At 37.2% G+C, this 19,450-nt stretch overlaps 1 protein-coding gene across 1 annotated transcript; it reads right to left on the bottom strand.

Annotated features, from left to right (window-relative positions):
- Positions 1–315: 315 nt before the first annotated feature.
- On the bottom strand, positions 316–17,802 carry LOC141903471 (Ig-like and fibronectin type-III domain-containing protein 2). Its single transcript, XM_074791589.1, has 33 exons — positions 17,695–17,802; positions 17,426–17,547; positions 17,225–17,343; positions 16,868–16,973; positions 16,472–16,591; positions 15,747–16,022; positions 15,103–15,278; positions 14,859–15,000; positions 14,736–14,777; positions 14,521–14,652; positions 13,913–14,068; positions 13,646–13,800; positions 13,250–13,391; positions 13,001–13,051; positions 12,731–12,885; positions 12,285–12,414; positions 12,135–12,188; positions 11,317–11,433; positions 10,843–10,995; positions 10,599–10,756; positions 10,208–10,337; positions 9,711–9,989; positions 8,907–9,206; positions 8,379–8,432; positions 8,055–8,186; positions 7,828–7,977; positions 7,252–7,415; positions 6,834–6,960; positions 6,233–6,381; positions 5,899–6,052; positions 5,628–5,718; positions 5,030–5,335; positions 316–4,713 (listed from the first exon to the last, which is right to left on the bottom strand). Exons 2-32 carry the CDS (start codon positions 17,484–17,486, stop codon positions 5,035–5,037), a joined length of 4,476 nt encoding a protein of 1,491 aa, XP_074647690.1. The 5' UTR covers positions 17,487–17,547; positions 17,695–17,802; the 3' UTR covers positions 316–4,713; positions 5,030–5,034.
- Positions 17,803–19,450: the final 1,648 nt, after the last annotated feature.

The raw sequence follows: 19,450 nt of genomic DNA, 5'->3' as shown, positions 1-19,450 counted from the left end.
AAAAAGTTTGTTTCAAAATTATCGTGGATCTTACGCGATCTGAGTGTAGATAAGTTCCGGCAAATGAGTCGTGGCCGAATCAGTGACTCGACCTCGCGATGTGATAAGAGTGTTCTTAAGGTCGAATCGCGGATGATCGGATCTTAATGTGACCAGAGTTCTGGTTAAGTCAATTTCAGTTCAAAGCCAATCCGATGACACAGGGACCAGTTTATATCTAAAACACAGCTGACCTCTGATCCCCAAATTGATCATCCTTTCTAAGAGATGTTGAAAAGAACTTGAGAAAAATCACCAAGATGAACAATTTGCGTACATGATTTTAATCCTGCAATGTCTATATATCATATATAACATTATAATACTACAAAATAGGAAAACTCTGTGCTGTTTGTAAACATGTTAATGATGTTACCCATAAATAAACCCAAATTATCATTATGTTAAAACATTTATCTAAACGACACCTAGGAATGGTTTGAGTTTTGATAGAATGCACAGCTGCCTCTTATCTGAAAATGGTATTTCTGATATTAAAGCCAAATTAGAATACCGGGCTACCGTTTATGTGACCAAAAACAGTGCATACACATATGTACAAATATTTGGTGCCATAGCTCGCTAGATTTTGGGAGTACAAAGGCCTTTCTGAAATATCCAAAAAAAATACCAGAATTTATGGCAAGCTGAACTAAACCATTCATTTTAATACATTTAAACTTTATTTCATAAAAGCCACCTTTAGTGTAAAATGCATCAAAATCGGTATACGGTATTTCAGCCGTCCATCCATTCAGGTCATTTTAAGGCCTTCTATTAGGTATTCAGTAGGTAAGTTGGTTACCCTAACTACTTATGAACTACCAAAATCGACCGGGTTATTGTACCCCACTTTTGTCCATTTGAAACGAAATGACATAAGGAATAATAGCTGGCATTAGAGGCAGTGGGAATGTTACAAAGTAATGAAAAATATCTATCATCCATACATCTCATAACATGCATAGCATAAAACAGCTGTGGTTAATATGACTATGAAAGAGAACTTAAGTTTATTAATATTCATAATCAAATCAAATATCAAGCTGATTATTCAAAGAGGTAAATATGATAAACCAAACTTGAAAAAAAAAATGTTTGCTAGAATAAACCACAATTGCTTAACACATTTTAATATATAATCATAATAGCAAGCAAAGTCGTCAAGCTGTCTTCCAATGTTTCTTGGGAAAATAACATGGCACACAACAACTGAATAGGGTTTACTTCCACTTTAAAAACGTCCATGAATCCGATTTTTTTTCGTTCTGTACATAATCTCATATGAGGTGTCTGAAAAATCAGACCTATGAAAAACCATTTCTCAACGACTAAACTTTACTGTATTTGACTTTTCGAAAGTTGATCTCATGCAAAAGTTAATCTAATGCAAAAGATATATACCAACTGAGCTCTAATAATTCCAGAATACACCTCCAATGCATTCACTACCGACCTGGTATTCCGGAATTTCTTAAATGTTAAACAGCAAGTTGCCGCTACAAAATTTGATATTTCTTTTCAGTTGTTCAAGCTAAATTTTGACTTCTCTTCCGGTTCGGATTTTTGGGGATAGAAGTTTAAAGGGACCTTAAAATTTTAGGGGGGGGGGTGTTTGGACCCACAAGGACCCCCTGTATCCGCTACTGAAAAGCCAGTAAAGCGCATGTAATCCGAATTTTCTCGGACCACGTGCTGCATAGCTATTCTCTTTCCAGAAAAACTCTGCTTCAAACCGAACGTGCTATAGGTTTAGATCAATCTCTTAAAATCTGATTTGAAATCCTTAATTTACTACAATAATGTTCTGGTAGTTTAATTACTGCATTATCATGATTTCAAGAAAATCCAAAATTCAGATTCAATCAAACGTTTCCAAATGCATGTACAAAAATACAGCTGAAACGTTCACAAAACCTGCAAACCCTAATTAATATCAATCTACACCTAAATGTACAGTACAGACAAGGACGGCTCTAAATTGTAAAGCTAGCGAACACTAATATAGTTAGTAAACATTCTACTGCCATAAGAAAAGTTTTTAAAAGCTTACAACATCTTGTTTAAATAATGATAAAAAATATAACCATCATACCAATAATAATAATCTTAATAATATTTCACATCTTTGAGAATAATCTGTTTTATACATCGATACAGATCGGTCTATTTACAACAATATACATACTACACAAACAACAATTCTTACATGTACATGTAACCGTACATAGGGACCATCCATTTAGTACATACGCATGATAGAGGGAGGGGATCTGTGCAAATGCATTACAAATAATCATTTTGTAATCTATTCACCTTTGATCGGTTTTGGTAAAGTGAAAAGTACAGCTGTGTACAAGGGGGGAGGTGGGTTAAGAATCGGCAGACTTTTGCCTACATACTAAATGAATGGCCCCATGATATATTATAATATTAGTCACCAGGAACTGGACTTTAAGCAGCAGTAAATTACTGAAAATCACTGTACACGCAGGCCAATGACATAACCTTGGAGCAATAGGTCGACAAGTCGAAGAGCGGAGCCACTGGTTTACAAGCGCGGAATATGAAAAGGCACTTTCCTTCCAAAAGTGAGGACCATACCCACGAATCATCAACAGCTGGAATTTCATGAAGACGTATTAGAAAATAGATCTTGTCCTAGCGCCTTCATGGCTTGGCGTATCGAGTGTTTGACTCTGAACTGAGAGATGGTCGGTTCGAACTACCGTGAACCCATGCTAATTGGTCACAAGCGTTTTCAGACGAAATTCCAGCTGTGAACACATCAAGTTTGATATCTGCAGCTTATCCGTACAGAAACAGATGCGTATCCTTGTCAAATCATTTTTGGTAAAAGTCAATGGAGAAATTTCATGAGATTCGAAGTAAATAAGTTTCATTTAAATCGAAAGCAAAAGCAAGCAATTCTTCAGATTTTGTTTAGTCATTTAGAAATTACAAAGCACCATATATATTTTCAGAAACATATAGAAGTCTTGGTACGACCAATTCGGATTGACCTACAGGCTATCACTAAAGGATAAAACTCAGCTTGAACTCATGTAACAAACAGTTTCATCAATATACCTCGAATTGGACAAGGGGAATCTAAATCAACAAACTTCAGAACCATACAGGGGTGGATCCAGAGGGACTTGTGTGACTTGTAGAGCTCCATCAAATTTCTTTGAGTGCCCTTTTCTACTTTGTCAACAAAGATAATTGGTGTATTTCAGTGCGGAAGTGACCCTAATATTGCCTTCGTGGACATCAAAGTGCCCTTTTTAGATGTGACAAATTCTTCAAAACTGGCCCCTCAGTGTAGGAGTAATAATATTGCCTTTTTTGGATATCAGAGAGCGCCCTTTTGGGATGTGACAAGTCCTTCAAAACTGGCCTCTGGATCCGTCCCTGCAATAAGCCAAGGTGCATTATTGTCAATGAACCCCACAGCTAAGCTCTAATCATTATCAACAGTAAGATATTGCAGTATATCAATGCCACTACACACTTCCCTTGAGTTCGGCGAAATCTGTCATTTTCAAAAATATATTATAATTTGTTTATACATGTACATGATTAAAATAGATCACGACAAATTGTAAATGTCAATCCATTCATAAGGACGTACCGGTACACAATTACAACATCAACGTTTTTTTTTCAAAAATATATAAACAAAAAAATTTAAAACAAACAGATCTAACCCATGAGAGTCTATTTAGATTTCTATCGATACATTTCGCGGATATGATGTAATTGTAAAATGGCCGGAATGAATAAAGTTTGATGAGGACGGATTCCATCACAAAAGAATTGGAATTCTAGGAATGAATATTCAATGGATATATATTCAATACATATATATTATGCTATAATGCATACCTGATAAACTTAAGCTAACAAAATATTCATACTAATCGATTATTTTACTAGGAATTGTGTATTACATAATTTTAAGCTTACAACAATTTTTGTGTAAAACCGGACCACCAGAATCGGTAGCAAGAGCTCCATTCCGACAAACACAGACACCCTAGTGCTGGAAAACTATGCTATCGCACAGATATAGATAATAGATACAAGTAATATGAAAAGTTCTGAGATTCTGAAAAGTTGTACATCTTTTTTCACAAAATTTAACATGATATGAGAGCTTTGAGCCCGATAACTATAATAAATCAATAAATAAACAGATAGAAATGAAAATTCGAATCGGTGAAAGGATAGCTCTGTTTGTGTTGTGAGGTGTACGAAGAACTACAGAATAATTTGGTTGCCAGAACCTAAATCAGTTACCAGAAAATCCATGAAAATGTTTGCATTTTCAATACAATACATTTCTATTATGTGCAAAAGACACTTCTCATTAAGAATAAAATAATGATATATAAATGCTACCAATAATTGTCCTTCTTACAGTGAGGTGTTAGTTCCATTATTGATTTCATACTCAACTTGGCAGAAGGTTGACCATTTTCATCATATCGAAAAATCATTAGTGTTATCTGTGTCTATGAAACAAATTACCAGAATTTGTTACGAACTAATTCATCATCACAAGCTTCCCATCGCAAAATCAATTTCCAAGAATGACTTTAAATCAAGAGTTTTTGGCAAAAGCTATTTTTCATTTCAAATGAATGGTTTGAAGATTTCACAGGTGAAAATCTGAAACGAAACAAAAAATAATTGCCAGTTTAGTTTATATTGAAAAATCTAAAGTTTTACTGATTCATTTTGACGCCAAAAATACTCTTTCAAATTTCTAATACATTCCTTCAAAATTATCACCCTTTTTACTACTGTCAGCACTAAAGCTGAACGCACATGGCACAGGAAATTTACAAAAACGTGGAAATATTGTTTCACAAAACCATGTTTCTCATTCCTCGTAAACACACACAGCACAGGGAAATGTTTCCCTGCGTCATGTGCGTTGCACTTAAAGGCTCATGTAATTCATTGATTTAGTCTAATTTGATACCTGTATTACACAGAAGATGAATTATGTGGCGCCGGTTGTTCCTGCGTGTTTTGATCTAGCTGATGATAAGGATCACATTCCGCGTACGGATTCATTGTCGTATTCGGATCCCCGACTGCATTATTACCGATCGGTTGTTGATCGATATTGTTTTCGCCGATGCCACTGATTTGTACCGACGACACGCCGATCGACGGCGGTGGCATCATCGTGCCACCGCCGTCCGGCATGACTTCTTGTCGCGGACGATACGCCGGATTCTCGAATGATACCGGGCTTTCTTTCGGTGGTGCGTTTTTGTACATTCTGAAAATGATAGAAAAGGATGAGCTTATATTTCATATGGAGATTGGACCCATTGTTCCACAGATCTGCGGATAAATCTTATTCTTTATATTCCCCAATGAACAATCATTGCTTTGATATGTCCCTGAGAGAGCATCTTAATGCAAAGGCTAAAGACAATTTAAGCAATGTGGTGTACTAGCAAGTTTATCACCGATTTATAAACCGTATCGAAAGGTTTAATGTTATTTTGTTTATTTTTCATGTAGATAAACATATGACGAGTATTGCAAGTGAGAACAGCGATTTTTACCTGTAGTAATAGAAGATGCCAACAAGTCCTATGGCCACAAGCAACAGTGGTATGAATATACCGAGGCCAATAGCCAAACCCGGGTTACTTTCTGAAAAACATCACATCACAATGAAAAATCAGAAAATTACACGTTAGTCCTCGAACGAACAAATTCGTTGATCACCGGAAAAAGGAGAGATGGCCTTTTTTGAAAACACAAAGATCGCAACTAAACCTAAAATTTTAGCAAAACCAAAATGGCTTGAGAGACTGACGTAATGATACGTACTATCGTAAAACCATCGTCCCCCTGATGTTATCTTAATGGTATTTGTCGGTCCACTTTTTGTTTCGTTCGTTGCAGATTTCATATATATGTAATAAATGGTCTGAGGCAGCAGATGATCAATTACTAATGAATATACCGTAGCATCTACTGTCCGCTAAAAAAAATAATTAATACATTCTTCAGGTTAATGTATTTGATTACAAGAATAATCAAATAGTCTTAATGAATACTTGGTGGAACCCATATAATCATTCAACTCTATTTTCTGTATCAAAAGATTCAACAGATTCCTAAATTTACTTCAATTCAAGCCTCCAGATATTTGTAAACTTACCGTGAGAGGATTTCTGGAACCAGATGGGTAATAATAGATTATGTACTTCTGAATATCTACGTCATCAATGATAGGCCCGCTCCATGTCAATGTTAGAGATTTTCCGTCGGGTTTCAGAGCAGCTTTTAAATTGTTTGGCGGATCTGGACCTATTAAAACATGCACACTATTAAAATCAAAACAAGCCATAGGCTTGAAATTTACCATGCATTAGCTTCCATTGCATTTTGCATATGTTGTATCTAGGCCAATAGCTAAATTTTTTTGAGACAACTTTTTGAATTTCGACCCAGTTCCTCAGTTATGAGGTCATCTTCACGGTCATGTCGCTGAAAAACAGTTTTTAGTGCCTAGTTCTGCCACTAGGTGATGTCCATTCTTTGCACTGTAGAACCAGACCCCCATACTAACATTGTAACAAAGTTTCATCAAAATCGACCCACTATTAACGAAGCTGAGTAGCTGAAAGTCAGACACACCCACACAGACAAACAGGATGAGACTCAGGATCTCATGGAAGCCCGAGAACCTATTCTGTACCATTTTATTTCAAAATATATCTACTAGTAGTCGACAGCTTGACTGAACGGTTTACACATACCAAGTGTAGAAATAATCAAGGTATCAGATGGATGACTGCGTCCGTAATGATTGACAGCTTCTAGTGAGATGTAATATTTGATTCCAGCAATCAGGTGTCTGATTCGATACATCTTCAGCGACCGCCCCTGAAATGATACACGAATTGTCAATTTTTTCCGTAGTTGTCAAGAGTACACAGAGTATTAGGAAGTTTCAGAGGTTTTAGAGCCCCTAGAGTTGGACTGTCTTTGATATATAGTGGTCCCAATTCATAGGTTCATGGGTTTGGAGTAATGATGGCAGCTGGATCTTCCTCAACCTCTCCCTTATCAATTAACATTCTCTCCAGGGCTAAAAATGGCATAAACGCATATATTGTCTGCCTTGGTGGCAAGGAGTATACTACAATTTTTGTCATTGAAATCTACTCCGCTTACCACTTTCAATTGTTCATCAATCTCTCGACTGTGAACGTAAGCTTTATACGATATCAGGTAATATTGTACATATCCCGGCTGATTGGCTGGCACGTCCCATTCGATGAATATGGCCGAATTTTCTGCGTTTCCTCGTAGATTTCTTGGTTTAGACGGTAGAATATCTGAAATACATAATGATAAATGATTACATTAGAATAAGTCAATAACCTCTGTTTCGGTTATTCTACATCCGATCCAGGGGGGACTTGGGAGACTTGCGCAGGTCTTTTTTGAGAGCCCTTTTTCATTTTCTCAACCAAAGATTGGTGCATTTCAGTGCAGGAGTAAACTTAATATTGCCTTGTTGGATATCAAAGTGCATTCTGTCAAGATAGAACCACTAGGAAGTGTACAGTTTGCCCCTCAGTGCAGAAGTGACCTTATACAAATGTATTGCCTTTTTGTACGTCAAAGGGCCCTTTTGGGATGTAACGAGTTCAGGTCCTTTTAAAAGTGTCAACACACAAGAATGACTGTCCTTTATCAGTTTTCCCTTGTTTATACTTCATTTTAGAAGGAAACTCAAATACTTACGGCGTCCTTGCTCCATGCAATTAACGATCTTACTCATATACATCATACAGTCAAGAATTCTATTGTAAGATACAGGATGACCGGAACAGTAATGCGTACAGTACGATGGAACTCCTATCGACTTACAACAACTGCTGTGATCTTTTCCATCTGCAAAAATACATTGTGTAACATCCAAGATAATTTATGAATATATCATCCGTATTGCTATGTCGTTTCTAACTTACCAGCAGCGCATAGAATAGCGCTGTTCACGTGGTTGACACATTTGTTGAAGTTATCCTGTAGAAATGTAGCATCGATGTCGACCGTGCAAGCGTCCAAACAATCAGCAGTCACGTTTCTCTTTTCGCAGCAGGCTATATTGAAAATTGACAATTACGTAAATGCAAATTTTTTAAAGCTAATGGTACTCGCATCATCGGACCATGAGTTATGCAGAGGTGACTCTTATAGAGTAAACAAATTGAGATTTAAAAACCCACCACTATTGTCCCTTATAATCTACGTATGTTTTCACCAATTTACGGTAAAATGTAATGAATGCATACCTCTTACATTGAGAACAGGTTCTGCTGCTGGTTCAGTTACGTTGCCGTTTTCATCTAAACAAATTATTACGAAACATACTTCAAATATGTATGTAGCAACAATTCAAAGACAAGAACATAGTGAATTGACAGAAAGAAGTCTCAAATTTCATATGAAAATTGTCAGTTTCTTAATACATGAAGTTACATTAAAGCCCTATCAGTGCCTAATCAATACCCGAGAGTGCTGGAGATTATTTGAAAATTTAGAAAAATTCCATCCCAGTGCATTGAATAGCAGGCACACTGCTTTAGTGCCTCTACACTAGAGTGCAGTGTATTGTTAATCACTAATATTTCACTTTGTTGCACAGGGGCTGCCATCTTTCAATAGATAAAAGCGTGGTTGCGGTGTACTAGCAAAATCCATCCCTGATTTATACACTGCACCGCGCACTGAAAGGGTTAACCAGTAAAAGATTTTGGCCATTGAGTGATACTCAGTCGGTAGAAAGGGTTCAACACAATGCAAGTGAGAATGGTACTGACCGTACAGAAGAAATCGCCCAGTTGCTGTTCCGAATTCATTCGATGCCACACATTTATATATGCCGAAATCTTTTGGAGTTACTCCGAGAATTGCGAGCCACGATTCAAATTCGCCATCATGGTTTAATCGGTTGAAACGGCTGAAGTGATTCATTCGCGAATTTATTTCAATTCCGAGCGGTTCGGAAAACCACCGTACGGTTGTCGGTGATCCATAGATATGGCAAATAAAGTCGACAGCAGTGGTAACTTCATTAACACCGACTTTTTCAACACCATCCATACGAACTTCTGGTGTATCTGTGAGAAGAAACAAGAACACAACAACTAATTTCAAAGGTCATCACTTAACAGGAATAAGCTTATTGCTTCTAGGACTAGGAAAGGAGTAAAAGAAGTTGCTGATGGATCAACAGGTAGGGGCCACTAGATGAGACTTCAGGATGCAGTTCCAGTGACGTGAAATTTGACTCTCACTTTAAAATTCTAAAGTTTTTAAAATACTTGCAATACACCTGCTACACCGATGTAGTCTATGCAGCAGTTAGTGTATATACCTTTAAAATAAAGGCACAGGAAAAAAGTTTTCTTTGTAATTAATTCTTTTGTAATTTAGTCATTCTATGAGGTGCTTATGGTCTAAAGCCACTATTACTGTATTGAACTTTTTGCATCACTTATCAAGAAACTAATTCTTATGTGAAAGTCCTTACAAATTAGGTATCTTAATGATAAGTCAAATCTATCTGACTTAGGCAGAGCAACTCTTGAAAAAAGCGGTTGTTAATTTTGAGTCAAACGTACCTCTGACTTCAAGGTTTACTTTGATACGATTTATCACAGCTTCTTTATCATCTAGTTCGGAACAAGCGTACAAGCCGGCCTGCTTGCCGGACACCGACTTCAAAACCAGTTCTAAATTTTCACCGACTTGACCAGTTACTTTTGGATTTTTTTCCTGCTGGAACTGCCACTTCAAATATGTGGTTGATTGCGGATTTAGAATATGACAGGTTAATGTCACATCTTGGCCTCGTCTGACAACACCAGACGGTATCTGGCTCACTCGAATATTCTGTGATGCTATTCAAAAAGTGTATGAAGTTTGATTACCACATATTGTTTCTCACTTGGAAATTCCACTCAATTCCAGTGTCCTCCACAACAAATTTTAGAGGGGTGATCGAAAACCTTGCTACTTCAGCAGTTAACTACACTTAACAATGAATGCAGCCCCTTTAAAATTCCAGCATATAGAGAACACGGAATTCAAGTATTTCAATGATTTCAGAGACACTTACAGTATTGGAGAGTTCTAACACGGACCATGGTTGAGGGCAAACTGGAACCCAAATTATTGTGAGCGATGACGAAAATCTCGTAGAATTGGTTTCCGTAAAGATACTTCAACGTCATGGGACTGGTTGCATTCTGAATGATAAATAAGGTGACATTCAGAAATTTACATGAAAACTGCTTTGAACCACAAGAAGCAGGAAAGGTTAACAATGATAATAATAATGGTAATAATAATAATCATAATAATAATGATAATGAATAATCTATTTGCTTATATAGGATATTGAAACAAATAAGTGTACAATTCTTTTAAACAAAAGATTCTTAGATGTGATTAAAATGGTGGGAACTACTTTTATCGGACTCTATTATAAGCTAATTGAAATAATTTACCGATATGGCAGTGTATCTGCTATAGAAGAGGTCAGCTCTGTAGAAAAAGATGTACTTGATGCCGACTTGATTGCTAGCAGGTGGTTTCCAAGAACATGTAAGACTATTTACGCCTACTGACGTAACTACAAACTCTTCCGGTGCAGTTGGCAAATCATCTGGAATCAAATGGAATTTGAAAGTATATGTATCTACAAAATTCAATCCTTATCGGGTTGATAATATGCTTAGGTAAAATACTTACAGTAGTTGGAAAAGAAACACGATCGCATAGAATCGATGTGTAGCATACAGCCTACAGCAGCATACGTGTTACCCTGTGACTTTCCATGGCAGTACGGTAAACAAACACTCGGTACATGTCTCTGATTGCAACAACTGTCATGGTTACGCCTGTCTGTAACCATAAAAATGGAACAGTTATGGATGGGAATTAGAACTATGTTTGAAGTTTTTTCAATAATCAATTTTTATAACTTAGGTTGAGAAGGCCATAATTTGATTGAACAATGAATACATCGAAAATCCCACAATAATTCCAGAAAAAGATAAAAATATTTCAAGGAGGCAATTAATTTAAAAGTTTTAAAGTGAATTCGACTTAAAGTAATTTAAAGCAAAGACCAGAAACAATGATGAATCAGAGAAGAACTTTTTGTCTTTTTCTGGACTTATTGTGGAATTTTTTTACGTATTTATTACTTAGTCCTCCTAGTACCTGAGAGACATATGACGATTTTATCCAAGTCTTTTGAGCATTGAACGACATTGGATACTGTTTTTCCTTCACACAACGGCACGCACGCTGGATTAACACCACTTTTATTACAACAATCTAAAAAATAAGCATCGTTCATTATTTTCACATTCGAGTGAGCAACCACTAACACCATGTTGGTATTACTGGTATACATATTTTGCACATGCACAGTGCACTCAACCTTACTGCGGCGTAGCAAGACCTGCTATACGACATGATGATTTACAACTGGTCGCAAATGGGCGCATAGGTTGACTAAATGTCGGTCAGAGCAGAACATGTACAGCTTGTTGCCACTGGTGTCGCTAGCAGCAGCAAGGATGTGTAGGTCATCAAGGCTTTGTGATGCTATCGTTGTTGGCGAGAATGCGTCGCAACAAGATATTGGCAGAAGCGGAGCCGCCCTACGCCAGGGTTAAGTCGCTGAAGTTTGGAAATTAAATTTTCACCAGTTTGGAGCCAAATGGCAACTTCCAGTTTGGGAATTTACTACTTATCTGAATTAGAGAACTTTTATAGAAACCCTGTCACCTAAACTGATATCAATCACCAAACGAGTCGGACATCAATAGGCCTCTACCAGGCCTCAGTCCATGATGATAAACATGATGATGATAGTAAAGATATGGATGATTTTCAAATGAGTGAATCGATTAGATAGGTAACTATTAAAGCCAAGTCTACTCGATGCAGTTCATATTTCTGGATTGAAAATGTACTAATTCATCAGACTAATTTAACTCACAAGTCATATATGTTTGTTGTTTTATACTAACCGCTAAAACTTTGTATCGGCGGTGGATTAGTAGGCTTAACTACGACTACCCCATCTAGAAATATAAACACACATAACATTATGAGGTGATTAAGCAAGACAAACTGACAGTGATGTTTGGTTCGTTTCTATTTGAGCTGACAGGTTTTACCTCGAGTCATTTGCTGAGTCATATCGGATGGTGAACTTTCAGCTTTCGGGTTAATAGCAATAAGTCTTATGTTGTAAGATGTTGACGGTTGTAATCCTTGGATTTTGTATGAAGTCAACTTCGTATTAGCCTAAATAAACAACATGGTTGATACAGAGATATAAGTTACCATACTTATAGGTACAGATAAAATTTACAGGTGCTAGTTGCAAACATTCAAAAACAAGGGCAACATTCTCATTGATTCTCAATGACTTCAACAATATGATTTTGTGATGCCAAAACACAAAAGGACTGTATTGCATTAAAAAAAACCCAAAATTCTTTAATCAATTTCGCTTGATTTCTTTGCGTTTTTTCAAGAAATGACAATTCAAACTTCAGCGTCATTTTTACTCAAGTTTACCTCACAACACACAAGTTTACAAAGAATTATAAGGACTTACGGAATAAAAGAAATTTTCGTCCATAGACCACTCTATTCTGTATTGTGTAATACCATACGGGGCGTAGCGTGGCTTGTCCCACACAACTGATATTGAATGGGCGTCAACACCAGAGCTAGCAATACGCACATTCACAGGGCTTGTTGGTGCCATATCTGAATTAAATAGCGAACAGACACATCTAAACCACACTCCGCAGTTGATGATTTCATATTCAAAGACATTCCTCGATAGGTATAGGCAGGGATGAAAATGTCAGTCTTTACTTACCAGTTGTATTATCATTTGCGAATGGTTTAGTCGCATTCATGGTGCCTGTTTCTGAAAATACATTAAGCGCACATTTGATTTAATTCACCCAATTTGGACGATCCATTAAACAATAGAGTAGTTTACTCTCAGATAAACGCTTAATTGGATTCGTCCAGTGTAAATATCTTATACCACTCAATATTCAATATCATAATGATTTAACAATGAATTTCAGAATTACAATCGAGTTGCTAGTATGACACTAACCTCCTGTTTCGCCGTGGGTTAAGAAAATCAGTTTTGAAGTTGGTATACTTTCTCCTTTACTGTTAGCAGCGACGACCATTGCTTCGTACATTTTGTCCGGTTTCAAATCTTTCAGTTGGATATATCTATTCACTGTAGTTGCCTACAAAATCAAGTTGAACTAAAAATTTTTATTCTTTCCGAGCATATGTGACACATCAATAACACTGTCATTGATGTTCATAGCCGACTTCTGGACCCATTTATGAGTTATATTTGAATTGGTGGAACTGATTCTGTTGTATGGTTCATGATAAATCACTTAAGACTCTTAAGTTCAACATGATTGAAATTAAATCTAACTCCTGGATCCTGGGGGGACAAGAATTAAAGACAGTTATGTTTGATAATCATTACCAGCGTATAGGACTCCGATGAACTTCTCAGTCGGTATTTGACGATATATTCATTCACACGGTCAGCATTCAACGTTGGTTTACTCCAATGGATTAACGCTTCAGTAAAGTCGATTTTATTGACGTAAGCTCTGATCGGTGGTCCCGGCAACAAGGCTGGTAGAAAAACAAATACCACAGAATTCAATAAAATATTGTTTTACGCTCAGTTGAAAATCATTCTTTAAACTAGAGGTCCTCACGGTCAGACAATTTCGGTTTCATTTACCTAATCCTTCCGCGAAACAATTACTGATTTCATCGAATTTGGGTAAACAAGCGAGATGTTTGAGATCATACGTAGGTGGCGCTCCACTACATAACTCTAAACACGTCGGAACGATACCGGGTATCAACGCGCAACAAGACGTATGGTTACGATTACCTGCATAAATATACAATATACATATGGTATTCAAATGTTAAATGTCTGATTAGTCTAACGAAAACTGAACATGAAAGATTGAATACTTTATTTCATTACAAGCTTTGATTTAACCCTTTCAGTGCAGCATCTACACTGCAGTGCGGTGTATAAATCAGGGAAGGACTTGCTAGTACACTGTACCATGGTGTAGTACATCACACCGCTGTGTATTGATGTAATTAGCAATTAGTTTTTATCTTAAGTGAAAAATGACCTGTCAAACACAGTTAAACATTATCAACTAACAATAAACCGTTATTCAACATACTGAGGTGGAATACAGTTATTAGACCCTGCCATTTCATCAACTAAACCAGATTCAAAGAAAATCCTTGATAATCATCTTCGTTGGCATTGGTAATCAAGGAAAATGGGAGTACCATGTTTTCTATGTCGATGTAACAACCTACCCGCAAAACATTGATAAGCTTTATGAGCTTCACCAGTGCACGACAGATAACTATCAATGTCTGCCGTATTAACAGGTCCTCCACACATGTAATCAATACACTTCTGTGTCATTCCTTTCGCAACACAACAGTCTGAAATAGGAAATACAAAAACGAATTCTATACAGTGATTTTCAAAAGAACATTCAGAAAGTGTCTCGAACAGATTTTTGTACCTTTTACTGTGGAACCACCTGGACGAAATTTATCTACATTTCCTGGAGAAAAAAAAATCGATATCAGTAAGTAATTTCCGAACCTCATATTTTTCCTCATTCAGGGATTCATTTCATATATACCTTTGGACGCGACTACTTCAACTTGTGTGGACGGCTTACTAGAACCATGCGGTCCTATAGCAATCACATGTACCAAATATCGCTGATAGGTTTTCAGCGATGTCAATACTGCAAATTTTGTATCATTACTCAGGATGGAAGTCTGAATTATAAATGAATAAAAATATACAATTTATTTTCCAAGGTGTCAATAAACTTTCGAGTTAGTTTTCTTGTTTTTTTTAATGTAATCTTAGCGCCTCACCGACATGGCAGGAGGAATGGCAGGAATCGGAGTGGAGTCTGGCATCACTTGTTGATAGAAAACTCGATATCCGGTAACCATTTTGGCATTCTTCGCGGGTGGAGACCAGTTCACCAGGACGGACGTATCGCCTAAACCTTGCGCAGATACATCTAGAGGCTGGCTCGGTATTGTTACTAGAAAATAATATATCACAGAGTGACCACTTCTACTTGATTTGTAACCTCCATGACATGCAAGTTGTTTCCCTAACTTTTTTGCTAAGAATCCCAATCAATTTACACAGTCAAATACATTGACATGTCTAAGACAGACAAGAACTGTTTGATTATACAAGAAATCTAACTATCTAAAACATTCACCTCGACTATTCACTAATTCTGTAAAGAAAAGAAAATTCCCTGATTTTCAGGTAAGTGGCCACCTTATATCATCATTATATTCAATTTTTCTAAGGCAAACGATGCTCGAAAACAACAAACTTTCATCAAATCAATAGTTCCTCTGAAGCTAGATTATACTGCTTCATTGCTTGATCAGGCAAAGCTAAGTCAAGGTATCTACAGTACTATTCCAAAACTTAAAATCTTGAATGAATTCCAAGGCATTTATCAATTTATGAAAACAACAGCTCATACACTGACCTTGGCCTTCTTCGAGGCACATCGCGATGTCAAAAATGTCTCTCATGCAAACGTTGTGGTGGCTTCGCAAAGAAGTCACCTTACCGCTGCATAAATCATAACAATCCGGATGGACTCTTCGACGTAGACAACATCTAACATGGTTTCCGTGGTCGGTGCCGCATTTAAGCATTTTTTCCAAATCATTTGCCGTACACCGAGTCCGATGCAGCGGATAGGCGGCGAACGCGCAAGTGTTCATACACGCACTAGAAACGTTCAACGCTTTACAACAAACTGCGAACAAGAAAATGACAATATTTCTGGTACCAGAAAAATATATTCAAATTAAAAAAGTTTCAATGCAAAGTGGATTATCATCATTCATACCAGTTTTGTTGAATTCACCGTCTCTTGGACGTCCAGGCACTACAATTCCTGAAAGAAGAATTGCAGCATTCAAAATCTGTTAGCCTACGGGTAAGGGTACATGTGGTCATCGTAAAGTGTTCTCTTTTTATACTCAAGTCTCAATTGTAGACTGTGGATATCATTGATTCATTGAAAAATAAAACTTTATATATAAAACTTCTGTTAAATTCTTAAGTTCTTAAATTTATGATATTCATCAAGTCTTAACTTATTACAGTTGATGTCAATCTTTGATAAATTATTTCATCTTTCAGACCGACATACGTTACTTTAGATTTTACATTTACGGCTATTTTACAATGCTAATGATGTACCTTTTATGCGTAAACGATTTTGTTGCACAATATTCGTCATTCCTAATATTCTACATTCGTAAAGTCCATGATCGTGATCTGTAACGTTCTTAATCAACAAATTCCACTCAATGATATTTTCTGAAAATATAATAATCTGGGACTGAACTGATGCTTTGTTAAATGGTTTCATCATTCTGTTATAAATTGGATACTTAATGGGACCTGCATTGGCCGTCCCACATTTTGAACCCCTCGAGGCCAGTTCCATAATCGAAACTTAAGTCCAAAATTTCTCTTAAATCTTAAGACTGTTCCTAAGTTGATAGAGGCTCCATAGAACTAACATGGTCTTAAGCGTAAGCCCTGACTATTAAACTGGCCTGATTTGAAGTAAAGAACTATAAATCCCAATACCTTTATCTCTTCTGACTTCAATTACTTGATATTGATTTTGTGGTGCTGCGAATATAATGGCATTTTTTGATATTTGCAAATTCTGCTCTGGCATAAACCAACCAACCTAGTGAAAAAAAACCGAAACATGAAATACACAAATCTTTGGTTATTTTTAAAATTATCTGCAGCACTTTCAGGTAGGCCTATCAATTAGTCAGTGCTAATAGGGATAAAACTTTTGATTAAGGCAGCTATTTGATAAATTATTATATAGGCCTATAGGCCGAAAGGTCACTCTGGGTTTCTCATAACGAGGTTCCAACGTATTGAGAATCAAGAAATTGTAAAATGTGAAATGAAGGATTTTGAATTTACCTGAAAATTATGGCCATACTTGACATAACAATTGAAGGTTACATCAGTATTAGGCACTGCAAGCTTGTCCTTAGCTTGGTTTACGATCACAGGCGCTAGCTCTTCATCACATGTTATTCCTGAAAAATGATCATCTGATATTTTGAAATTTCGATGTACGGTTTGTGATGGGTTGACGTTTTTAGCAGGTTTTTTACTCACTTGAAGAAACACCGAGGCAAAACACAATGAATATGGTAAAAAATCGGCCCATCTTCAACATGTAGGATATGAATCAGTTCATACAGAATAGAATTTGAGAATCAGAGAACGGACATCCAATCCTGTGTAGTGTGTAAATAAAATAATTAGTACGATGCAACCAACCAGGAAATGATAATCTGGTTTTCCCAAACCCGGAAGTAACTTAAAAATCTATCTGCAGCCCCCTAAAAGGCTTCCAAATGACCAATAAGTACACAGCTGATTACCTTTAAATCACAATATTTAAAATGAGAATATGCTGAAAACATCAGAATTCATTTCAAAACGCTTTAAAACACGCTAGTCTTTATTATACAGTTCGTTCATTCATTTTCGCATGAAAATGTCAGCCATAGTTGGTCAGATGGAATTGTGTGTACGATGAGGGTAGCTCCAATAAGGGGTAGCTCCGTGGTATTGCAATCGTCTGGCCGAATACCGCAAAGTATTGACTCAGGAAATTTTTGAAATACTCGATGAAGATATAGGTACACAATTTTCTGACACCGAGTGAAACTCTGATAAATATGGACTGCAGAATTAAGTTTCTCGGGTGACATCGCGCTCTTAAATGGGCCGGGGTCGCGGCCTCGTCTTCAGTGGTCCCGGCGGCGGGCCACAAGTCGCTGGAGGACGAACATTTGTTCCGGGCAACACTACCAATGTGCTCTAGTTTTCCAGTCCCTGTCCTCGCAGAAACCTGCAGATCACAATTTGCTTCCAAGTTTTTCCAAGAGAGGTCTGATATTTTCGAAATCATCAGTCACCGGAATGACTAATTTTGGCATGGAGTCCTCGGCCAGTGGCTCTGGTTGCGCAAAAAAGACATGAACCAATGAAATTCGTACTCATTCGGGCCGTTCTAGTTCAAATGGTCAAATCTTCTCTCTGAGCCTTGGTCTATAACCCCAATGCCGAAGTTTTATAAAAGCAGACTGCCGCATCTGCAGGGTTGTGATACGGCCAAAATCCTTGATCTCGGCCTGTCGCACAGGCACAGGTATCGGTTTTCTATTTTCGTGATATGCGCGCCGTATCGTCATTAACGGGGCTAAGTTTCGCCACGCTGGAATTTTTCCTCAGTGTGGGTCACCCAAGCGAGAAATAATTTCCGGGGATTTTCCATTCTAGTAGTGTCTTATTATTGAATATTTCAATCACAAAATATATGAAAGTGAGGCGGGCGCGTGGCAAAATGTTCACCCCGTGTTATGAAATAGCAGGGCTTTCTACAGAAAAATACCTATATCTGTCACCGAACACGCGCGGAGTAGACACGGGTTGTTAGGAGGCCTAGAGTGAGATGATTGTTTTCATAGTTGATGACATATTGTTAATTTGGCAGACTGACGGTTGTCACAGTTTGGGCACGTCTTGACTAACGTCTCTACTCACACATATAGTCAGAGAGTCGGAGTTAGAGCCGTATGCGTATATAGGTGTAACAATCGCCGACTCCATTCCGTTTTTGACGGGTTCTGTTTTTTTCACATTCTGGAATTTTCCTACTTTACCCGAAAAGGTCGTGAAAATCGAAATTCAGAAATGTGGCATCTCGTATAGTAGGCTCGAACCAGGCCGCGTGGCATTAGTTCCGCTTGTAATTCTGACCCCTCTAAAAAATCTATGACGCCCCTGATCGAGTGAGAACCGATGATTTTTTTAGTAAACTCCAATAACTTGAAATGGCTCAATATTAGGAACCTTTATCATTTAGTCAAAATTCGAAATTTTCTGCGAGATCAAAAAATTGGATCTGGGGTTTTATTGATCAGTCGGCTTTATTCGAAATTCTTGAAGCCGGAAAAATTCGGTTGTTATTCAATCCTATCCTAACTTCATTTGATTTTCCCCCTTGATCGGAAGGACCACAATAAAATTTTGGAGCGGGCGCTTTACGGCGTTTTGCAAATTCATTCGTATCTTTGTTTTAACTGTACAAAAGTTCTATATTCAGGTCTCACGGTTTAGTACAATCATTAC

This window comes from Tubulanus polymorphus, chromosome 4, assembly GCF_964204645.1.
Source record: "Tubulanus polymorphus chromosome 4, tnTubPoly1.2, whole genome shotgun sequence".
NCBI classification, from domain to species: Eukaryota; Metazoa; Nemertea; class Palaeonemertea; order Tubulaniformes; family Tubulanidae; genus Tubulanus; species Tubulanus polymorphus.
The sequence above is the reverse complement of the archived record's forward strand: the minus strand, read 5'-3'. Positions and strand labels throughout refer to the sequence as shown.